This window comes from Rhinolophus hipposideros (genome assembly GCF_964194185.1).
Source record: "Rhinolophus hipposideros genome assembly, chromosome: 19".
Lineage (NCBI taxonomy): Eukaryota > Metazoa > Chordata > Mammalia > Chiroptera > Rhinolophidae > Rhinolophus > Rhinolophus hipposideros.
This window is the reverse complement of record NC_138065.1, coordinates 50,573,298-50,589,356: the sequence shown is the minus strand read 5'-3', so window position 1 is coordinate 50,589,356 and position 16,059 is coordinate 50,573,298. Positions and strand designations below refer to the sequence as shown.

At 44.1% G+C, this 16,059-nt stretch overlaps 2 protein-coding genes across 8 annotated transcripts in view; one reads left to right on the top strand and one right to left on the bottom strand.

Moving 5' to 3' along the window:
* Positions 1-5,688, bottom strand: part of NME7 (NME/NM23 family member 7) — a 118,677-nt gene extending 112,989 nt beyond the window's left edge. For 2 of the 6 annotated variants that reach the window (XM_081026158.1, XM_081026155.1), the window contains exons 1-2: positions 5,545-5,625; positions 4,969-5,237 (exon numbers count right to left, since the gene is read on the bottom strand). Coding sequence is in view for 3 of the 6 variants with exons in the window: in XM_081026154.1 (XP_080882280.1) it covers positions 5,545-5,547 (3 nt within the window). In the remaining 3 variants the exon portion in view is untranslated. Of the gene's footprint in view, positions 1-4,968; positions 5,238-5,544 lie in introns of all 6 variants that reach the window. The other 4 variants (XM_081026151.1, XM_081026157.1, XM_081026154.1 and 1 more) reach the window with 3 other exon arrangements.
* A 119-nt stretch (positions 5,689-5,807) lies between these two features.
* The window catches only part of BLZF1 (basic leucine zipper nuclear factor 1), a 24,238-nt gene continuing 13,986 nt past the window's right edge, over positions 5,808-16,059 (top strand). Inside the window, exons 1-3 of one of the 2 annotated variants that reach the window (XM_081026149.1) lie at positions 5,808-6,149; positions 8,557-8,632; positions 15,464-15,900. In XM_081026149.1, coding sequence (XP_080882275.1) covers positions 8,602-8,632; positions 15,464-15,900 — 468 coding nt within the window. In that variant the 5' untranslated portion in view covers positions 5,808-6,149; positions 8,557-8,601. Of the gene's footprint in view, positions 6,164-8,556; positions 8,633-15,463; positions 15,901-16,059 lie in introns of both variants that reach the window. The other variant, XM_081026150.1, reaches the window with a different exon arrangement.

Here is a 16,059-nt window from a genome sequence, read left to right as displayed (position 1 = left end):
CTGGGGGCTGCTGCCAGCCACTGTCACATTACTTAATTTTCCCCATAATGCTTAGCACCACACGAAGTGACCTCATTTATTTGTTTGTTTACATATATCGTTGGTCTCACCAACTAAGGAAAACAGGAATTAAAAAGCTACATCACCTAGGCTGTCCCTGACCACCCCAGGCTAGGTCAGCTCGTTCACTTTGATTGCAGACTTCTGCCTCCCCTTGTCATTCTTCTTTGGTAACCCAAATTACAGTTGCACTTTCTGTTTTCTTCAGATATTTGTTTTCCTCAAGGTCCATGGGGTAGAAGCCACTGTGGGCTATTTTATGAATCAACACCAAGCCAGTGCCAGACATACAGAAAACACTCCACAAACACGTGTTTGAATACATGAATAAGAAAGAAAGGATGGGTGATGCAATTAGACCTCAGTCTTATACCACTCACAAAAATTAACTCAAAATGGATTAAAGACTTAAACCACATATTCCTGAAACTTTAAAACTCCTAGAAGAAAACCCAAGGAAAAAGCTCCTTAACAGGGTCTTGACAATGATTTCTTACATAAATTGTAAATTACAAATATTCGGCAACTAACCTCACTAAAAAGGTCTTATCTGTATCAGTCGGAACATGCAGACCTACAACAATCTCTTTAGATGCTACATAATATTGTCAGTAGGGCCACAGAGTTTACTTAGCCATTTCCCTATTGATAGACATTTGGGTTCTCTCTCATTTTCTCCCCTTACAAACACTGTGTTTGGGTCACAGGCTTGAAAGCCTTCTCCAACCTGGTCCGCCCGGTCCCAGGTTCCTACCCCTTATGAACAATAAGATTTATCATTTGCACTATTTTCAGAAATAGCGAGTGTCCTTAGGAGTATTTTAAAATGAATTTATAGCAATTTTTTTTTTTCTTTTCAAAATCCTGGATCCCCCTAAAATGATTTCTTTCTGTTCATTTCTTTGGGTTTTTTCTTTTTTTGGAGCTATAATTGATATATAACATTATATTAGTTTCAGGCATACAACATAATGAATCAATATTTGTATACATTGCAAAATGATCACCACAATGAGTCTAGTTAACATCCATCACACATAGTTAAAAAAAATTTTTTTCCTTGTAATGAGAACTGATAAGATCTACTCAGTGACTTTCAAATATACAACACAGTATTATTAACTATAATCACCATGCTGTCCCTTACATCTTATTTAGTTTACAACTGGAAGTTTATACCTTTTGACCACCTTCGCCGTTTACACACTTCCTCCTAGCCCACCCCCCAACTCCGCCTCTGGCAACCATCAATCTGTTTTAAGACGGTAGATCTCAAATGTTCTTACCACACAAAAGAAATGGTAATTCTGTGACATGATGGAGGTCTTAGCTAATGCTAGAATGTAATCATTTTTAACTTATAAGTGTGTCAAATCAACACATTGTACACCTTAAAATTACACAATGTTATATATCAATTATATTTCAAAAGCTGGGCAAAAAAACAACACACACACAAAGGATGGAGGACATATAGGCAAAAAAAGAACAGAAAAAAGATAAAGGGCCATGTATGAAGAAAATTAGGGCATTATATTAACCAGTTGCTATTTAGTTTTGCAAATACTATGGTTCCCGAAAAAAAAAGATAACAGAGTGTATTTGTAATGAAATATATGTAAATTCATTCATTCATTCATTCAGCTTTGTAATTTAGGCTCTATACTTTCTGATTCAGTTGCAGCCAACAAAATCCTGCCTGAGGCTTTGGAAGTGCAGTACCTCTAAATTCAAGTACCATGTTTTCCTCAAAAATAAGACCTAGCCGGACCATCAGCTTCAATGCGTCTTTTGGAGCAAAAATAATATAAGATCCAGTATTACATTACATTACATTATATCATATTACATAAGACCCGGTCTTATATTATAGCAAAACAAGACTGGGTCTCATATTAATTTTTGCTCCAAAAGACGCATTAGAGCTGATGGTCCGGCTAGGTCTTATTTTCGGGGAAACACGGTAACAAAAGGAATTCTGGATGGATAAGAAGCAGGCACCAAAGACAAAAACAGGAAACCTATTTAGAAGAAACTCTATAAAGTCAGAAACTGTAAAACCTTTCGGGAATAAAATCCTTTACTTAGCAATCATGAAACTCTAAGGCTCTTTTAGAACAACAACAACTTTGAGACATTTGTTTAGTCTAAATCTTGTGGAAAATGATTGATAGTCTTTAAAAACCTTTGTTAGACTAGCAGTTCACCCTGGTTCACAGTATTCAAATCAATGCTGTTTTGGAAGATAGATAACATTCATATCTCTTGACGAGTCACAAGAGTCTTGGAATTATCTCCTCTATTCTCTTTACGTATAAAAGTAAATAAATTGATGACTAGTATATTCTTTATCTTGAACACCATGTATGTATGGGAGACACACTAAACTACAGTTGCCCATCTCTGCTTAAGATAAAGATGGTTCTAGAATTTGCAGGTAGAACCTAACTCTGGTGCTGAAAGCTACAACTGGAACAAACCAGGTGCAGCCGGAAAGTGACCAGGTCATTCAACGGCAGTGGTCAGGAAGGCAGCCAGCTGAGCAAGGGCCCTCCATCCTCCACTGCTTGTAATGAGAGCAGCAGTCGCTGACACAACACACATGCCAGGGGCTAGACTGAACACAGAACAGCGTCTCTCGCTCTTCTTCCAAAGGCCTATTCTTTCTTATAAAGGATTGACAGCAATTGACATTTGAAAAGAGATCTGGATCCAGAAAGAAATTTGAAAATTCTTCTCTAGTCAATTTTAGCTTTTCATTAATTTCAGAGCTTTTCGTGCCACACCATAAGACTGTCACTCAGTCAAAGGTGGAATAAGAAATCTGCATGCCTCGAGAATTCAACTATTTTGCCTTTTAAAGTATATACGTATTGTTCAAAATATACTACATGTTGAACTTTGTGGGTCATGACTCACAGTAAGAAATACATTTTCCATCAGAACCCAGTACACACAATACACATACAACTTAAAACAAGTTTCATGAAAGTTACCCTTACTAGCTGCAATGAACATGACATCTATTTTATGTTGTCTTCCGTTCCAGTGCTGGCTACATACCACAATTGTTTTCATGACGGAGTAATGGTTTACAATCTACAATTTGAGAAACACTACTGTCTACACACACGTGGTCTGACCTCTGCCTACTTCTCTAACTACATCTCATGCTGTTCTCCACTCTACTTCTGCCACCATCTAATTCCTTTTCTCCCTTTGTGTATTAAACCAAAGGTAGTTCTTGAAATGTACCAAGCTCTTTGTTGTCTCAGGGCCTTTGATCTTGTTGTTAGTGCTGCCTGGAATCTGTCCTTAGATCTTTGCACTTCATTCCCGCCTCAAGGCAAGAGTCACTTCCTCAGAGGGCACTCCAGTGACCACCCAATTGGAAGGAGAAACACACACACACCCCTCCAGCCAAGGCAGAGGGTGGGGGAAGACTTCACTGCTGTGTTTGGGTTGCTGGAAAGTCTGAATGACAAAATGTAAGGCAGGCACATACACACACACACAAAAAAGTATTCTGTAAATGTCACTTTCTATCTCCCTATGCCATTGTACAGCTCACTGAATTCTACCTATTGAAATTCTATTCCATGTGCTTCAGGATGGCTTTTCTGACTCTGAAAAGTGAAGACACCATCCTCTAATATCCCCCCAAGTACTCTGTACCCTCTCAGAGCACTTACTACTTTCTTTCTTCCTCTTTTTTTTTCTTTCTTTTTAGTTCATTCAGCAAATATCTGAATGCCTAATATGGTCTAAGCAATAACAGTGAAAAAAATAAGGATCCATTCCTCTAACAATGCAGTTTAGTAAGGGTGACATACACAAATAATTTCAACTGAGGAGATCTTAAACTAAAACAGGATCTACTGACCAACTGGATATGGGAGACATAGGAAGAAGGAATGCAGGATAACTCCAGTATCTCAATTAGGTTATAATAATGTGGCATCATTAATTACCTTGGTGAAACAAGAGACACCAGGTGGAAAGATAGCAAGTTCAGTTTGGGTCAGACCGAGTTTGAGGGGCCTTTAGGACAGCCAGGTAAAGATGTCCAGGAAGCAACTCGGTTAGGCCTTAGCAGGTCTGCGATGAAAACTGAAATCTGGGAATGAAAGCGAAGGCAATACAAGAACTCGTGTGTGGGGATGAAGTCACCGAAGGAAAAATGGATAGACCAAGTGAAATTACTTAAGGAGTGAGTCTCCGAGAGCGGCATTTAAATAGCAAGCCAAGCCAGTGAAAAAAAGAGTGCCTGAATGACCACGAATCCCAGTTGTTACGGAGCCTAAATAACACACATTTTGACAATGACTGGATTTGGCTCTTAAAGGCCAGTAGAAACTTAAGCAAGAGCAACTTCACTGAAGCCACTGGAGAGGAAATCAAACACCAAGGTATGGAGAATGAAAGAGAAGGGGCAGGAGGTAGAGCAGGTAAAAACACCGTGCACTCAAGCAGTTTACGGACCGATAGATGGGAGGATTGGGCAAGCAGTGGTGGATAAACACGGGGCGGGGCGTTTTTATTTCATTTTCTTAAAATGTATAATTTGAACCCCGAGGAGGAGGAAGTGGAGAGGAAAAGGCTAAAATGACAGGAAAGAAAAAACGATACCCAGAAGCAAAAGCCTTGCATTCAAGGGTAAAGAATGAGATCTCAGGATGGAGGGAGGCGTTATCCTGCCACACCTCTTTCTCTAAACTAGAAACACTAGGCTGACGGATGGATAAAAGCATAGATCACTGTGTAGGTGAGGGGCACGAGGCTGAAGGAACTGTCAGGCTCTGGCATCTGCTGAGAAAGGAGGAAAGAGCAGGGCAGGGGACGGTTTGTCAAGTGAAGCTGTGAAAGGGCGGGTGTTCTCCATCGGGTGAGTGCAGGAGGCTCACCTACCGGCTTTTAAAAATGCAAATACCGAGCCCTCGTCCCGCGAACTCAGAGGTTCTGGGGGGGAGGCTCAAGCAAGTGGATTTTCCAGAAGCTGCCCAAGCGACCCCAAGGGGCCCTGGACAGAGGCCACCGACGGGCTGGAACAGAGCTGCCGCTGAACACCGCGCGGGCTGCACCGGGGCCCTGAGACGGGGTGCGGGCGGGTCCGGGGGGCGCGGCGGCGCTGGCACAGGCTCGTCCTCACCGCCACGTGCTCGGCAACCAAGGCGAGCCTGAAACGTGCACGGGTGGAAACGGCGACGGTGAAGAAGTCTGCTCGAGACAGTGCTGCCGCCCGGCCTGTTCAGACTCAGGGTCCTGCCCCTCCGCTTTCCTCCCCTCTCGAGGCTCAGCGGGGCCACCGTGGGACGCAGGGTGCCGGAGACGGAGGGACAGCGCCAGCCAGGAAAGGGAGCGACAATGGGGCGAAGGGGGACGGGGTGGGGGCGCCCTGAGCGCCCCCACGCCCCGGGACCTGGGCCGGGGACGCTGCGAAAGCAGGACCCCGAAGCCGTGCTTCTGATCTCGCCTGGCACTCACCATAGTCTCAGGAGTTCAGCACAAGGAGACGGCTAACGCCTTAAGGAGACACCAGCACCAACACCGACGCCCGGTTACTCTGGCAACAGAGACCCTCCCACTTCTGGACGCCGGGAGCCGCGGCTCCGCTCCCTCGTCCCTAATGGCTGGGAGCGATCAAAGCTCCGCCCACCCAGCCGACGGACCCGCCCCCTGCTGCCGTGGCCCAGGGCGACGGCACACCGCCTACCTCTTCCTGAGTCGTCACTTCCGTTTGCGGTGACAGGTGACCCGGAAGTTCAAGCCTGTGTGCAGGTGGGAGCCAACGACTCCCTAGTTAATTTTTAAGTAGACATCTGTGCAGTTTTCACTTACTGAAGCCTGCACCGTGTGGTCCGTGACACTTGAGTTTCAGCGCACCGCAGAGTGTGTTTACCTTTTTCCTTTGGACACGTATCCCGGAAACGAAACCCCGCGGAACCAATCGGAAGTGATCGTCAGGGAGCGAGAAGTTGGTCTCGGGAAGGCCGGGCGGGTCGGCTCCGAGTGGAAAGGCTGCGCGGAGCAGTTAGCCCCGTGATAGCGGGCCGAAGCCCCTGGGAAGGGAAGCCCCCGGCGCGGGAAGGGTGAGGCTCCAGGGGTGAGGCCGAGCAGGGAGTGTCGCCGGGGACGAGGTCTCGGGGCCACTTCGGGGTTCGGTCGCTTCGGGTGGAGGGCGTGGAGGGCGAAGCGAGGCGTTGTTCCAGGGAGGCTCGTCGGCCGGGCGCGGCCTGTGCCCCTGCCGGCGCCGCTCCGGGCTTGGTCCCCGGCGTACGAGTTGGCAGGGAGGAGTGTGCCTGCTGAGCGAGGGTGCGGCTGTGGCGGGCACGCAGGGCCGCCCGTTCTGGGCTGACACCGGTGGCCGTGCGGTGGCGGTTCCTAAGACGTCAACGTGGCCGGGGGCCCGCCGTCCTGGCCCCGTTCGCCGCCGGATCGCGGGCCGCGCCGCAGGGCCGTGCACACTCCGCGCGCGCTGGGCCGCGTGGGCTTTGCCACCGGGCAGCGCGCTGCGAGTCGGGTGTGCTTGTCGCTCGGCACACACCTAGACGTGGCACACACCGAGACTGCACCCCCACACACCTAGACGTGGCACACACCGAGACTGCACCCCCAGACACCTAGACGTGGCACACACCTAGACTGCACCCCCACACACCTAGACGTGGCACACACCGAGACTGCACCCCCACACACCTAGACGTGGCACACACCTAGACTGCACCCCCACACACCTAGACGTGGCACACACCGAGACTGCACCCCCACACACCTAGACGTGGCACACACCTAGACTGCACCCCCAGACACCTAGACGTGGCACACACCGAGACTGCACCCCCACACACCTAGACGTGGCACACACCTAGACTGCACCCCCAGACACCTAGACGTGGCACACACCGAAACTGCACCCCCAGACACCTAGACGTGGCACACACCGAGACTGCACCCCCACACACCTAGACGTGGCACACACCGAGACTGCACCCCCACACACCTAGACGTGGCACACACCTAGACTGCACCCCCAGACACCTAGACGTGGCACACACCGAGACTGCACCCCCAGACACCTAGACGTGGCACACACCGAGACTGCACCCCCACACACCTAGACGTGGCACACACCGAGACTGCACCCCCACACACCTAGACGTGGCACACACCTAGACTGCACCCCCACACACCTAGACGTGGCACACACCTAGACTGCACCCCCACACACCTAGACGTGGCACACACCGAGACTGCACCCCCACACACCTAGACGTGGCACACACCTAGACTGCACCCCCAGACACCTAGACGTGGCACACACCGAAACTGCACCCCCAGACACCTAGACGTGGCACACACCGAGACTGCACCCCCAGACACCTAGACGTGGCACACACCTAGACTGCACCCCCACACACCTAGACGTGGCACACACCGAGACTGCACCCCCACACACCTAGACGTGGCACACACCTAGACTGCACCCCCAGACACCTAGACGTGGCACACACCGAGACTGCACCCCCACACACCTAGACGTGGCACACACCTAGACTGCACCCCCAGACACCTAGACGTGGCACACACCGAAACTGCACCCCCAGACACCTAGACGTGGCACACACCGAGACTGCACCCCCAGACACCTAGACGTGGCACACACCTAGACTGCACCCCCACACACCTAGACGTGGCACACACCGAGACTGCACCCCCACACACCTAGACGTGGCACACACCTAGACTGCACCCCCAGACACCTAGACGTGGCACACACCGAAACTGCACCCCCAGACACCTAGACGTGGCACACACCGAGACTGCACCCCCAGACACCTAGACGTGGCACACACCGAGACTGCACCCCCAGACACCTAGACGTGGCACACACCGAGACTGCACCCCCAGACACCTAGACGTGGCACACACCGAGACTGCACCCCCAGACACCTAGACGTGGCACACACCTAGACTGCACCCCCACACACCTAGACGTGGCACACACCTAGACTGCACCCCCACACACCTAGACGTGGCACACACCGAGACTGCACCCCCACACACCTAGACGTGGCACACACCTAGACTGCACCCCCACACACCTAGACGTGGCACACACCGAGACTGCACCCCCTCTGGTCCACTTGGCGAGCCGTTCAGTGGCAGCGTGTCCTCAGGAAGCAACTACTCCAGTTCCTTATTCCTGTTGCCATGTCAGTGACACAGAAGCCCCGACGGTAGCTTCAGGGCTACCTCGGAACGAAAACCAGGACACACGCTCGGCGCTTTAGCGACAGAAACTGGAAAGTCAACCACCCCTCATTCTTTTTGAGACATTCGGGAGACATATAACAATGTCCCCGGTTATAAAAGGGAGGAGGGACACGCCCTTTCTAAAGGCACGTTACAGAAGCAAGTAGAATGTCATGCTTACATTATAGGAACTTGTGAACGTGTTTATATGGGATTCATTTGTTTCCTGTTTTACATTTTTAGGTTTTTTTCAGTAGAGGCCTTGCGGTGCATTTTCACTGGTTAAAAATGACTACTCTTGAGAGTTTAGAAACTAAAGGTAAGTCATCTTCTTTTGATGAGAATCGTTTTTGAAATAGGACATTTATGACAGGAGGACGAAGGAGTGTTTGAGCCAGGTAAGTAACTCTCATCGAGCCCTGGGGAATCGTCTGTGTTTCAGACCTCGTCGTGTTTGTTTTTGTGATGCAGGGCTTACATTTCAGTACTTCGGGTGCGTACAACTGAGGGGTAACATTCAGCGGTGCTTGTTAGATGACTACTGTTAAACATCTGGTGTGAAGGCAAGGTTTTACAGCTGTGTTCTCTACGGGAAGGTTAAGCAAGAAGAGGGACCCACAACCAGCTGGTGTAAAGAGCTCTTTCCTGCCGCATTGGTGCTCAGGGCTGCTGTATCGAAGTGTCACAAACTGGTGGCTTTACCAAAAGAAATTTGTATCACAGTTCCGGAGGCGAGAAGTCCAAGATCTAGGTGTTGGCAGAGCTGTGCTCCCTGTGAGGGCACCAGGGGAAGATCTGTTCCAAGCCTGTCCCCTAGTTTCTGGTGGTTTGCTGGCAAATTTGGGGATTCCTTGTCTTGATCACCCCTGATCCTTTATGTTCTCATGGCATTCTCCCTGTGTGTGTCTCTGTGTCCCAATTTCTCCTTTTCATGAGGACATCAATCATTGGGTTGGAAGGCCATCCTACTCTAGTATGATCTCATCTTCACTAGTTATGTCTGCAGTGACCTTGTTTCCCAATAAGGTCACGTTCTCAGGTGTGGAGGATCAAGACTTACACATATGAAGATTTGGGGGGCATACAATTCAACTCGAAACACTTGCCAACTCCAATTACTTTTTAGTCCTGCCTTGCTTGTCCTCTCTGTAACACTTCACACTGTTGATCACTCCCACCCTTTGAAATACCATCGTTCCTTGACGTCCATGACATCACGCTCACTTTCAGCTTTCTCTATAGACATCACTGTCCAGTGCTCTAACAACAAGTGTCTATTTGAGTTTAAATTAATGTTCTTAAAATTAAAAATTCAGCTTCTCAGTGCCCCTAGCCACACTTCAGGTGCTCAGTGGCCACATGTGCCTGGTGGCTACTGTGTTAGAAAGTCCAGATACAACATTTCCAGCGTTGCAGACAGTTCTATTGGACATCACGGTTCTTGCTGTGGTTTCTCTGTTTCTTTTTCATCCTCTTCTTCGGGTTTATCTTTTGAATATTGTTTTTCAACCCTCTTTCTCTCTGACTCTCGGGGCTTTGGTTATTGTGTATTAGAATGACTTGCAAATCTCTCTCTGTCTCTCTTCCCTTGGATTTAGACCCTTACAGCTGCTGCCTACTGACCATCTTCACTTAGACAAAGGTTACAATCTCAGCATATCCCAAAATGCACTCCTCCTAATTCAGGATTTTCTGGAATAGAGTGAGTTCTTGAGGTTGGGGCTGTCAGTGAGAGATGGGAAACTATTTTCTCGAAGCCAGCTTTGCAGCAGGTGACCTCCAACAGCAAACTCTGTAAAGGGGGGTCAGCTAACGAGAAGATCATGCCAATAAATATTTAATTGAATTTAAATCAACTATGCGACTTTTAGAATATTAGAATAAGCAAACCACAGACTGTAAGGAAAGAAATAAACTGGGGATTAATGGGAAATTAGAGCAATTAAATGGTGACTAATGTAAAAGTAGTTAGCGTAGTCCTTAGCAAAAAACAAAAACCAAATATAATGTTATCATTAGTGATTCAAAGTTAGTTATTGCAAGTCCTCTGTGAAATGTAATTATTTTTGTTTTATTACTTGTTTGTAATGAATATTAGAGTTATAATGCATTTTCACATAACGTTATTTCATTTGATCTTCCTTTTCCAGTAAGGTAGATGATTCAGCTATTCGTCCTGTTCCTACTTAATATAATGTTAACTGTCATTAGTGAACAAAAGGTACTTGTATTACATGGTTGACATTTGTCAGTTGTCTGCACTTCCTGTAACTGCCTCAGAAGAGAAGCAAGATTGGTTCGCAATGACAGAACTTCCTCTCAGCGGATGTTCAAGCAGTCTTGTTATTAGAGGGATGTGTCCTTGCTGTTAGAGCTGTTTTTGAAAGGGAAACATGCACTAGATAGGAACGATTAGAAAATTAGAATTTCAATCCAGAACTTTTCTTAGAAATAATACTAAAATTAAAGGTATTAGTGAAAGTGGACCAAATAGGAAAGTCTAAGGCATTTAAGTATTTATAATTCCATAAAATAGTCTAACTTTAATACTAGTTCTGTGGAATAATAGGTATTAGGTGAAGAAGGATTCCATGGGCAAATAAATTTGGGAGATGCTGGATTAAAGGAGAGATTATAATCTACAGGACCTCTCAGAGCCCTTAATATACGAATGGACACTGTGAAGCTTCAGAGATACATTGCCTACACTCATTTGACCAGGGAACTCTTGATTCATGGAGCCTCAGACAAAAAACAATGTTTGGATTCCATATCGCTAAATATGGGCCTAACTCTTAAGTCCAATATCTGTAACATATTTTTCTAATTTAATAATAACTAACTAAACTTTATTAAGTGATGTTGGTGACATGTAAAAGAATATTGATAAAATTACCACGTAGCGATCCCTAATTTGCTTACCTGTTTTATAGCTGAGTCTGCATGTGTTCTGAAAAGTTTATTTCAGAACAAACTATTACTGAGTTATTAACTAATGATTTAGTGTAGAGGAAAAAAATTTAAGCCATTTGTAAATGAGTTAGTTATTGGATGTTAAAATGAAATCTTCTAGGGAACGTGTTAACATTGATGAACCTCAGTAAGCAATTACAATTACCAAGCACCATTTCATTAAGCTAATGATACAAAGACTGGGAGGCATTCCCTGCCCTGAGAACTCCCAACAGTCTAGTGTGCGAGAAAAATTATTTTAAAATACTCTGGCATTTGCATTATTCTGAAAACATGAAGAAATGAGAGGAGGGGCAGGTTAACTGACTTGCCCAGGGTTACACAGGGTGGTAGTAGGGACTTCAGTTATTTGGACTCAGAGGCTGGTGTTCTTTCTCCTGTGCCATCCTGCTGACTTAGAGTGTCTGTCTTTGTAGATTTACATGACAGTGTCGAATCATATTCTTTTTGCCTTAGTCTTCTAGAACAGGGCGTGGCACATGACAGCCCTCAGGCCTCCCGAGAACCGTGGCAATCAGCTTGATAATAGAGAACACTAACTGAATCCCCCTTGAGCCATGTATTAGCCCAAATTGCAAAAAGAATTCTATTCTTCTCGTTATTTGACCTACATTACAAGAATTTGGATGGTTGGTTCCCTTCAAAAAGTGGAGAAGAACAGGGGTTGATGTTTTGCTTTACTTACTAAGCATTGCTCATAATCGTGGAGCTGGTACCATTGATCATTGTCTTCCCACTTGAGAGAAGGTCATCGCTCATGAATGTGCCCTGGATTGTGCCTGGTGCATATGTAATAAAGGTTTCTGTGTGAGTCACAAGGAAAAGTAGAGTTACGAAAGGGAAGTTACTAGCTGAGAAGATGTCCAGCCCTGACTCCCACTTGCCTTCTTGCCCCTGTACATTAGCTAGAAGTTACAGGGAGGGAGCGGCCATGTGATATACAGTACGACTTCGGTATTCATAAATGCTTGAGTAAGTACAACAGTTTAAATAAAGTTAAGGGTAAATTTAGCTTGAACCAAGTGGGTTGAATCTCTTGATTGGAATTTTATGGCAAAGTTTTTTGAAAAGAGATTTCTGTTAAATATCCATTAATGGCTCAATCTGTAGTTAATTCATAATTCTACATTACTTCTTAACTGCCAGAATATCTTAGTGATAAAATTAAATTTGCATTAGTTAGACAAACTTAAAACCAGATTTTTAGGACATGGGAACGGGCCTTTATTTTTAAAACACTACAGTGGAAATTTTCCTTCTCAGTGCTCTGTACTACAGCATGAACTAAGATACCAAACCCTTTATTTCACTTTCTGAAGAATTATTTTGTTCATCTTTTTTGAAAATAGAGTCAGCTCTAAGGCCCAAGGGATGTTTTAGTTAACACTTATTATATAAATGACAATATCCTTTTTAATCTAAAATGTTTTTTGAAGTAGTCCATATTAATTACACCCCTCTGTCTTTCCACTTGCTGTCTAACTAACATAACTTAGGATTCTGAGTACATTACTATATACATAGGAAAAATTCCCCCCAAAATCTTTTAAATGAAAAAATAGTCGTAAAGTCTAGTGATATAACTTTGAATGACTTTAGCATAAAAGAATAAAAGCCAGAATTATATTTTATGACATTAATTAAGTTTTCTCCCCTTAAGATCCAAAGTGTATTAGGGATTTTTTAAAAGAATAATAGTAAAAGCAATAAGAGCTAACATTTAATGAGTGCTTACTGTGCCAAACACCATTCTACACACTTTCCATGTATTCTTATTTACTTTGAAGTATTGTATTAAATCATAGGTCCTGAGCATGCAAAAACATAAAACTAAACAATGACATAAGTAATGGACCTATTGATACGTTGGTAGAGTTATTTTGTGAGGCAGTTTGACAATGCAGATCTTTACGGGGCACATTAATTCTATTCCAGGGAGCTGATTCAAAAGAAATAATTCAGAGTTGAGAAAAACCTGTAGGTATAAAAGTATTCACTAAAGCGTTATTATAGTGAAAAACTGGAAAGAGTAAATATCCAACAATAGAATCATAATTAAAATCTAATAATGCTATATTAACTTGAAGGAATATTGTAGTCATTAAAATGAATAATATGAAGACTGAAGCAAAACAGAAAAATATACTTATAAAGTTAATTATGATTGTAAGTATAAAAGAATATTGAAGAAATTTGAAGTAATCAAAAGTTATTTTAGAGTGATGAGAATGTAGGTAATTTTTTCTTAATACCTTTGGAAGAAGAAAAATAAGCTTATTAAAATGTAGAAACATACTAAATAAGCCTAAGGAAAATATTCTTGTTAGGTATTTCCTTTGCTATAAAACAACTTGACAGGTAATTTTTTCATAGCTATTTTCTTAACATTATCCTGAGCAAGCTTACCATTTCCTTTAGTTCTTGGCTGGTAAATTCTCTTTCTAGAGCTAGGATCCAGGAACCAAGGTGACAGCAGTCTTTTCTTGAATTTGAAATATTTATACATTGTGTTATCCCTCTTTTAATATGGCTCTGTGCTTCAGAAATCCTTAAGAATTATCTAATTTTAATAAAACCTTATTATTGCTCTTACTAAATTGATTGCTCTCCTAAATGCATGGGTTACAGCAAAACATGATTAATATTTAATAATAATAAACATTTAGTTGATCAAGATATGATGCTGATATCTAATAGTAACTGAGACTAAGGACATACTTTAGCTTTAAAAAAAACCCAAAACTAGGAATTCTGTTTCCTGTCTTTGGTTTTGAAGATGTATATATAAAATATATAACATAATCATATACTCATATACATATGTATACATGATTTGGCTAGATAGTAATAAATTCAGTAACGACTGATCAATAGTCCATGACTGTTTTTAATTAACCTTTCTACAGAAATATTTTTGTGCCACTTACTGCATACTTACTATATATTACCCTATAATAAATATTATCTTTTTCCAGGTATTTCCTGTCTCCAAAATTCAATAGTAAGTTCCTCGAGCATAGAGGTCCCCACTACCTTATGCAATGGCCAGTATTCGGCACCCAGCAGCACGTTTGTTGGCTGTGACCCCTCGAAGTGTATCATTAGAACCTTGTTCCATATATTCATCTTTTACCCTCCCCTTGTTAGCATTGTTTATCAGATACAGAATCTGCTAGGTGCAAGACCCTTTACTAAGAATACAGTGGTAAGCAAGAGACATATCATCCCTACCCTCATGAACTTACATCGAAGTTAAAACCGGAGCTAAGGTCATTGCAGGGTTTTGTCCAGGTCTGTACCGGTAGTAAGGGTGGAGATGGAATTCAAACTCCAGACCTGGCTGGTCCCACCGTTCCTATCGTTTCTATAACACCATGTTCCTTCCACGTGTTTGGGGCATAATGCCTGCCCTTAGTGTGCTTATCAGAGTCGTGGGGACAGTGAGGTTAGCCAGCACAAAACCCTTAAAAAGTGGCCAGAACAACTGGGAAGATTTAATTTAAAGCGTGGCTTTGAAGCTGACTTGTTAGGGATAACTTAGAATCACAATGAGTGGCAAGAGAAACCACTTAAGAAAATAAGAAGTAGCACAGAATAAAGGCGTGATTAGATGCCTAGAAGAGAGAGTATGGAATAGTCTGGTTGGTTAGTTTGCGCAAAGCATTCTTTGAGTTTACAAAACAGAAGAATGTATTTTGAGGTAGATGGTTTCAAATATGCATATATGTAACTGAGACGTATTTTTGTATTGAGCCAACATTATTGAGTGTCTACAGGGTGTCAGGTGCTTGATCATAGTGTGTTGTGTTCTTTCTTACACAGCCCTGCAGCACAGTTGTTAACTAGTATCTCCATTTTGCAGATTAGGAAACTGCGATTCATGGAGGGTTCAGTTATTTCCCTACGGTCATACTAGCAAGTAGAAGTCAGAACCAAATACCCTGATTCCAAATCGCGCATTTTCTACCAATAGAGAAACCATTTACTTAAGGGAAGCTGGATCCTGTAGGACCTTGTTCATCTTTTTTTGACACAATTGTTTTGAAAGTTACTTTTTACTCTGAACTTCTCCCATTCTTTTTAGTGCCCGTAATCCTGAATGTAGGGTAAAGCATGTCTTGGCATTTTCCTGGCATTTCGTTTCAGTGAATAGCTTGTTTCGTTTCCCCTTTTTCAGCCACCCTTACTGCAGCCCCAATCCGGGGAGCAGGAGATGGAATGGAAACTGAGGAACCCCCTAAGTCTGAAGTTACCTCTGGAATCCAACCCATAAAGCATCACGTCCGTCAGAGTCCACGAAAGAAAGCAATTACGTCAGAGAGCCCAGGAGTTCTTCAGCTGGGGAAGATACTCACTGAGAAAGCAGTGGAAGTCGAAGCTGTAAGAATATTAGTTCCCAAAGCTGCTATAACCCACGTTGTCCCCGACAAAAATGCAAAGGTTAAGCCTCTAGGCCATCATAAAGGAGAATTCCTCGGTCAGTCTGAGGGAGGTGTAGAAGCTAGGAAGGAACGATCAGAGGTGAAGAATGTACTGGAAAAGTTCAAGAACTCTGAAAGGAGGTTACTACAGGACAAAGAAGGTCTTTCGAACCAGCTCCGAGTACAGACAGAGGTAAGAACTGCTTCAGTAGCTTTAATGCAGACTGCTCTTTACACCAGCCCTTCTAAGCCTGCGTGTTGGAAAATTACAATTCCTCTTGGGAAAATAGTTGTCATTCACTATAGCTTGTCATCTAAAGTGCTTCCTCTTAAATTTCACATTCTCTCTCAG